At 34.4% G+C, this 8,145-nt stretch overlaps 2 protein-coding genes across 3 annotated transcripts; one reads left to right on the top strand and one right to left on the bottom strand.

Annotated features, from left to right (window-relative positions):
- Positions 1-997: 997 nt before the first annotated feature.
- On the bottom strand, positions 998-4,434 carry LOC110463835. 2 transcript variants are annotated; one of them, XM_021518720.1, is made up of 3 exons: positions 4,303-4,434; positions 3,231-3,424; positions 998-2,744 (listed from the first exon to the last, which is right to left on the bottom strand). In XM_021518720.1, the coding sequence occupies exons 2-3, from the start codon at positions 3,417-3,419 to the stop codon at positions 2,502-2,504; spliced, it is 432 nt and encodes a 143-aa protein (XP_021374395.1). In that variant the 5' UTR covers positions 3,420-3,424; positions 4,303-4,434; the 3' UTR covers positions 998-2,501. The 2 variants fall into 2 exon arrangements, with proteins under 2 accessions (XP_021374395.1, XP_021374397.1); XM_021518722.1 differs by having other exon boundaries at positions 3,231-3,420.
- Positions 4,434-7,529, top strand: LOC110463834 (mitochondrial fission process protein 1-like). The gene is made up of 3 exons (XM_021518719.1): positions 4,434-4,597; positions 5,271-5,398; positions 5,993-7,529. The coding sequence occupies exons 1-3, from the start codon at positions 4,540-4,542 to the stop codon at positions 6,320-6,322; spliced, it is 516 nt and encodes a 171-aa protein (XP_021374394.1). The 5' UTR covers positions 4,434-4,539; the 3' UTR covers positions 6,323-7,529.
- The last annotated feature ends 616 nt before the right edge of the window (positions 7,530-8,145 follow it).

Below are 8,145 nucleotides of genomic sequence, written 5' to 3'. Positions count from 1 at the left end.
CCAAATATCATCTCCCTGGGCATTTTGGTTATTGAGAAGAAGATGTTTAAAGTTTTTGACATATTTGACCCCTGTGACCTTGAAAATAGGTGAAGGTCATTTATTTGAACAAACTTTGTAGCCCTTCATCCAAGTTTGCTTCTGGCCAAATATTGACACCCTAGGCCTTTCGGTTATTAAGAAGAAGTCGTTTAAAGTAAAATATTGACGCCGGACGCCGGACGGACGGACGCCGGACGGATGACGGACGACGCGCCACGGCATAAGCTCACTTGGCACTTCGTGCCAGGTGAGCTAAAAATAGTGACAGTGACCTTGACCTTCATCGCAGAAATCTGATATTCAAACAGGCTCAAGGCATTGCCATACTAAACACTTGTATCAAGTTTAATAAAATTCCGTTAAGGAATGAAGTCGCTAGAGTGATGACAATTTTTTTTTTACAAATAGTAACAGTGACCTTTACCTTAAACCCTGTAACTTGAAACGTAGAATTGTTCAAGGTATTGTCATACTTTACATTTCTGTGAAGTTTCATGAAATTTCGTTTAGCAATGAAGTCGCTAGAGTGATGACCAAGTTTTTCTAAAAATAGTAACAGTGACATTGACCTTCAATGCAGTAACCCGAAACGCAAAAATTGTTCAAGATATTGTCATACCAAACACTTTTATGAAGTTTCATGAAATTCCAATGAGAAATGAAGTCGCTAGAGCAATGACGAAGAGTGTACGTACGAACGGGCAGAATCCTATATCCCCTCGAACTTTCATTGCAAGGGGATCATAAATTCGCTGTCAGCAGGGCAAAGTTCAACAGTCTATGTTTATGTTTCTTCTGCATTTTTGTGTTTTATTAAGTGACTGTTTATATTGTCATTATCATTATAACATATGGCTTGTAAACATATGACAGAAAACATAATTCCACAATGTATATTAATGTTTATTATAATACATTTAAATAAATAAATAAATAAATAATTAACATTACCCGTATGTTTTTCATAAAAGTGGGTGGAATGTTCATGTGCTGAAATGCCTTAAGTACAAAAAAAAGTTTATCTCTGTCCAATCAAAGTGTTTTAAAAAGAGATAGTATATTATTTGTCATGTGAAATTTCAGCCGAGATATCAATTAGGTCTATTCATTATTTAGAAAGATGATATATTATTTCTCAGACAAATATTACAACATAGTGCTGTATGTATAACAATGGGTAAAAATGTCAGAATAGTACACATGTAGTGTGAAATTCGTACAGTGACATCATTGGAAAACAAAACTCAAGGTTTTTCTTGAGCATTTAAATGGTATCAAAGCATGTTGCAAGAGAACGAGGACACATAATAAGATACATGCACAGATCCATCCATATACAATGCACAGTTTAAACAAAACAAAATCATTAATTATTTGTTTTAATTTAACCTGCTAGATTCTCGAAAATTTGTTTTGTTTTAAAATCTGATGATACAAAAAAATTCCAGCAGTGACATGTAAAGTAGAAGTGACATATTTCTTACAATCAAGGACATCAATAATCACTTATGGTTCTATAATACAACACGTGCCTCACAATTAGTAGAGGCAAAGCTGAGTGTGACCTACATGCAATGTGCATCAAAAACAAATATTTGGCAAGTGTTGATCAAACAGCAATCACAGAAATAAAGAGGTCTATATCTAGCTACCATCGGCTAGATGTAGTACAAGATAAATACATATCATGGTGTAACATAAATAAACTTGTAACATTGCATAGACACAGCAAGATTCCTACAATACCAAAAAGGTCTGATAACATCTGTATTCACATAGTGATGTACTTAACCCTTTCACCCCTATGCAACTTTAGTAGACTCTACCATGCACTGATGTGGATGAGTTCATTATGGTCTACAGTGGTGAAAGGGTTAAGGCATTTTGCTTCTTTTAAATGTGTGAATACTGTTGATTCATGTAATTCTGAAATAAGGGCGAGGCCATTCACTTGAATAAACTGGAAAGCCTTTTTACCTCACGACATCATGGTACAGTACAAACACAAATTTACTTTAAATCAACCTCTAATAAGGCAAACATATATATATGTGTACTTACAACTTGAAGATATATATATGTTCCCTATAATATTCATATTTTTTATCAAAAATTGAACTGGATGATCTAATCAGTAGTCAATTTATGATTGGTCCCATGAGTGCATCATCGGAAACCCATGTTCAATTATAATGACGTTTATCGATAAACGCTAGTACAATCGAACGTGGGTTTCCAACGATGCACAAGTGTAAGTTTGTGGTTGTTCTTAACAAGTACATTTTCATGACTGGTCCTAACAAGCATGACTTTTTATGATGTATGAACAATAATAACAAACCTGGATGACTTCAGGTGTTCTACTGTATTTCCTGAATCATAGTTATTCTGTGAAAGTACTTTCCATAATTATCAAATAGTTAAATGCAATTTTCAGTACTAACTCTCAAACATCATCATCAAGAATCATCCAACATCACAGTGTCACTGTAATCCATTCCAGGGGTCAGTTTAGAGAAATCTTTGGCCAGAGACTTGATGGACATCAGGGCCTGGCGTGTTGACATAGCTTTAATGTGCTCTGTTCCAGGCAGACCCTGACGTTTGGCATCCTGGGCCAGCAGAACCTGTACTTTAGTATCAATTTTGTGACATTCTTCACTACATTCTCGGATTCTGTCGAGTTTAGCTTTTTCATAGTCCTGAAATGGAAAGACTCACATAAGCTTCTGTAAGTTAACTATTCTCACTACAGGCAATATGTACCTAATATGACAAGAAAAATCTCAGACCTGATGGACTGGGTGCCAGTAGATTTGATCTTTTGACGTGCGAAAATTTGTATTGATATATTTAAACAGACAATATGGAAAATCATCTACTGACTATTATATACTACATTCATGGCATACTATTTTATTATTTCATTTAACACTGACAGTGGTCAGGAAATGGTATTTGATGGATGAAGGGCTATCAAATTTGTTCTATGTATTTTGGACAGACCTTAAGAAACGATACATATATTGTACATGTTATCGATTATTTTAAAGTGCCGCTAATTAAGATAGCCATGAAATAAATAATATCGTTAAGATATTCAAAAAAAAAATATGGTACAATACACCATTTAAAACTTGCTGACATACATATGACATTAATTAAATGATAAAGTATATTGATCGTACTTTCCGTCTCTGGTCAGCTTCAGACTGTTTTCTGTCCAACTCTTGTTTTGAAATCTTGTTATTGGACTGGTTTAGATCTTCATTATATTTCATTAGCCGCTGTGGGACTCGTGATGATTCTGGTCGCGATTGAAAATCCACAGTGAAAGCTGCACAGCTGTGAGTTTCCATCATCTCATGGTCCGTCATACTAGCTAAAACAGAAGTGGATCAGTAACGCAGCTCCCAGAAAACATATTCCTATCACTTTTCTGCTAAATTAAACCACAGAGACCTGAGAATTTGTTAGATCATGGGGTTGGAATTTTTACTAAAACTTGATCTATAAATCCATAAAATGTGTAAAGTTACTCTGAACACCTCTGTAAGCAGGCTCTGTTTAGGTCCAAAGCTGAAATAGATTCTCAGGTCCTTGTGTATTAAACCTCTTAATTGTGTTGCACTCAAATAAAATGATGATGATATATTCACTTTTTTTTTAGAAAAGTGTCCCTATATAGAAATAATTGAAAAAGAATCAATCGTTCATGTAATGGTCATTAAAAAAATGTTTATATCATCATATTGTGCATATTAATTAATGTTAAGTGTTAAATTGTACATATCGGCCTGTATCTTACATAACAATTGCATTTCTTTTCAACTGTCTTGTGTGCTGAGACTAAAATGTTATCTAATGGACTGTCTTAGTATAATCATACATACATGTAGGGGACTGAAACTAATTTTATAATGATCTGTGTTTTTCTTACTCAATTAAGAAGTAAATTTTATTCAATGGCAGGAAAAATATCCATATGTGTCATTTCTATCATTTTTTTTGAAAAGAACGAAGAATTATCCGTACAATTATATGTCAGAGTTGATAGTTTTTTTATCTTCTGACTTAAGGTGATGTATTAGAGATCTAGTGTATCTGAAGTGAGAGAGAATCTAGAGTCAGCTGATGATGTGTCAAGCAGGTCCTGACAAGTAGAAAGTTGCCTTTAAAACTGGTTATTCTTGAATAGTTCAGAATGTTCAGAATTGTAGAAAGTAATCAATAATATCAGCAATGTCTTTTTTCAAATACCTGTCGTCGGAGTGCTGTTGTAGAGTACAATCAATGTGAATCAATCGTCACTATCATTTCACATAACCGTCATACGCTCGACTGTCAGAAGTATTTGTTTACAAATGTCATCACGCGTTCCAACTTCCGGTTGTAAACTTCCGGTGCACATGGTTAGAGCTGAGGCGAGAGTACACAAGCCATGTAGGCCTACAAAGAGTTCCATTAGAAACAGATGAGTGATATCACACGAGAAAAATGGACGGGAATAAGGAAGGCGGTGACATATTCAGAGACACACCAGTCCGCTATTTAGGTTGTTACTATTTGCAAAACAAAATCTGATCAACCTTTGAAAATGTATGAGAATGACTTTGACAAATGACAGATATTTAGGTATTTCATACAGGCTCATGTCAGTGTATTAACTATGTGATGGGGTCATAACTTTTCCTCAAAATTGAAAAAAAGAAATGCTCGGTATACCCATGTCAAGAACAATGTCAATAATGACCTTTGCAGAAATTTTTTGTCGAAAATATTGTTGATTTTGTCTGAAAAGTAACGTTTGAATGCAGAATTTGAAAATGCTTCAAATCTCAAGTATGGTGGCATGTATTTTCATTGAATATTTTACAATTATTCATGAAGCTAACAAGGCAATTGATCCCAGTCAAGCTAGATTACCTAAGTGAGAACCTGTAGTTTTTTGAATGGTGTACAGGTAAAATCTCACTTGCTTTGCATGCCTTTTTCCAACCTTAGTCAGCCTTGTTGGCTTTTTGCTCAGTTGTGATTTATTCGGTGGAAATATAACATTGAAGAACCTATACTATACTAGCCTAGGTTTCTCCTGAGAGGAAACTCAGGCTATGTCTATACATACTTGTTATTAGCAAAACTCAAGTAGTTGTGGTGAAATATTCTAATTCTTAATGGAACAATATAATCGTATAAGTTTTTTCAAATTTTCTGGATTTTTTTTGCAGGATATGCAAATGAGGTTGGAGAGTCATTCCGAGCTCAAATACATGTAAATGCTGTGCGATTTAGTTATGCTATTGCCAGTGGATATGTTGTGGCTGATGCTGTTCATAAAGGCAAAGAAGCATCACTGGTAAGTTAAACTCATACTTATGTATAAGTGTTCAGCAGTTGAGCATAAAACCAATATACTATATTATGTTGTGTTGACGATTCAGGGCTAATTCTCTAGCTAGAAATCTTTAAAATGGGGCCAAAGGTCTTTGGAACTTTTGTGCTGAAAAAATAATGTCTCGAAAATGTGAATTTATTTTACATCAAAGTAAGGCAAAGAGTATTTAGTTGATTTGATTATTTCTAATTCTATTTCTTGAAATTGGAAAAAACTAGTAGATGTTATTATTTTTCAATTTTGTATGGTGTTGATTGTACTGCAGAAAAGAGTTAGTTATAAGAAAAGGGATGTAATATAAATGTGTGTCACAGTAGTGAACCACCTAGTTACTGATTTGACGAGAGGTTGTTTCTCTATGTAGCTGAATCAGTAGAGCACTGTACTGGTCATTTGTAGTCGGGGGTTCTCCTACTGTGATGGTACATAGAAAATGGATATATCCTGACCTCGGTTAAACATATGATCAATTTGGGCTTGAGCTGTTAATTAACTATGATACAAATGTAATTAATATTGTACATAGTCTGTCCAATCTCCTTTTATAAATTTCAGAAAACTTGGAAAAATGAGGGACAGAAGTCGTCACAGGTGCGGTGGGCAATCTTCGACACATTAATGTGGCAGGGGCTTGCGTCTGTAGCTATACCAGGCTTCACCATTAACCGAATATGTGCTTTAAGTGCATATGCACTAAAGAAGAATTCCCAGCTTCCGGGCAAAACAAGGAAATGGATAACCACAATAATTGGATTAGCTTGTATACCATTCATCATCAAACCTATAGATTTGTCTGTGGATGCACTAATGGAAAACACCGTTAGGAAATGGTATCATATAGGACCAGTGATGGAGACTGTAGTTCATCATGACCGAAATGATTAATCTCGCCCTATATTAAGGCATCTAGTGAAAAGAAGATTTTATGCAAGGTTTTAACAATCCTGATTTTTGTAGGAATATCTCATCCATAAATATACTGTAATTGGCATAAGAAGGGTGCAGGGCATGGGTAAATGAATACTAGGGTGCCATAATTTTGAGAGGTTTTTCCTCAAACAACACTGTAACACCTATCATTTCACTATTTTCCCCATTAATCAAACGGTGTATCATTCTGATAGATTGAATTGGTCGCTGTATCAGCAGGTAATTCTCTTTGACAGCTTTGTTTTCATCCAATATACTGTTGTGTGGTGCTATTGTGGTTGTCTAACAGGCAAAACCAATCAGATTACTTCTAGAATAGATGAAATCTGCAATGGGAAAAAATCTTTAATTTTACAATAAGCATTGCAGGTAATATTTTACTAATCCCTTGGGGTGTCCATATTAGAGCAGGTGCCTTTAATTATTACGTAAGATGTGGTACTATCAGTAAAAATAACAAAATCTAGTGTCTGCATGTACATGTACCTTCCCTATATAATACATATTAATTTCCACAACTCTTCCCAGATATGCAACCATGCTATCCTTTTGCCTGTATTTAGTGGAATTTAATGTATAAATGCCATTTTCCATCCTTTTTGCTGTCAGAGCTGTGAGTATTGCAGTGATCAAATCTCATTTAGATAGAAATAGTGGCAATGTTACAAACTGACATTGACAGGAGCTGGTTAGCATTCAACATTTAAACTTAAGTCATAATCAGTCAATAATACTCACTGAACAATTCTTGTTAGTGATTATTTTAGCAATTGACAAAGGTTTTCACAAATCATTCTTATCTGTGCCCTTAAATATCTTTACTGCACCATCTGGAATATCCTTCATGAAATCAGCAAAATTATTCCAACTCTGGTACCCGTGTGTGTATTATATTTCATTATGTATTGTACTTGTGAGAGAGATGGTTTTTTTTTACTGTTAGATAGTAATTAAAGCATTGAGTTTTATTGGAGTTGTTTATAGTCTCACCTGTTAAGGCATTATTGGAGTTGTTTATAGTTTCACCTGTTACAGCATTATTGGAGTTGTTTATAGTTTCACCTGTTGCAGCATTGAATTGTGTATGAGTTCATTATAATTATTTTTTATCATTATTTTACCCCCGCAACGAAGTTAGGAGGGGTATACTGGAATCACCCTGTCTGGATATCTGTCTGTCTTCCGCAGTAACTTGTCCGGAAAACTCCTCCTTAATTAACAGGTGGATTTCATTGAAACTTTGCATGAATGATCAGTATCTTATGTAGTTGTGCACCAGCATTTTAATTTGGGATTTAGACCTTTTTTGATGGAGTTATGCCCCTTCGTGCGAAATACTTGTTTATTTTTTTGTTATTTTTGTTTTTTGTTTTTAATAAAATAGTGATTACCATAACTCAATACTGGTGGGAGACTTTATTGCTTTGCATAAGTAAGCCTTTAGCGTACAGTTCTGGTTTACATAGGTGCGGGGGTATTAGTTAGCCTTTGGCTTACAGTTCTAGTTTATACAGTAATAATAAATATTTGTACTCATTTAAAGAAGTCTTTTTCACACTTTTAATGTATTGGAACAAACCATGTATGATTTTCTAGGCTATTTTCAGGGAGAAACAGTATTTCATAACTAGCCTGATGGGATTGTCAGACCATTAAGTCAATATAATATGTGTTGTTTATTGTTCATCCTCTTGTATAAATTGTTTGTAGTTTAGGAATTTTAAAAAGCTTTTGATTTTTAGTCAATGAAGTTGTTGAGTGTTTTATTGGATTTGTTT

The sequence above is a fragment of the Mizuhopecten yessoensis genome, unplaced genomic scaffold (genome assembly GCF_002113885.1).
Source record: "Mizuhopecten yessoensis strain PY_sf001 unplaced genomic scaffold, ASM211388v2 scaffold10933, whole genome shotgun sequence".
Lineage (NCBI taxonomy): Eukaryota > Metazoa > Mollusca > Bivalvia > Pectinida > Pectinidae > Mizuhopecten > Mizuhopecten yessoensis.
The sequence above is the reverse complement of the archived record's forward strand: the minus strand, read 5'-3'. Positions and strand labels throughout refer to the sequence as shown.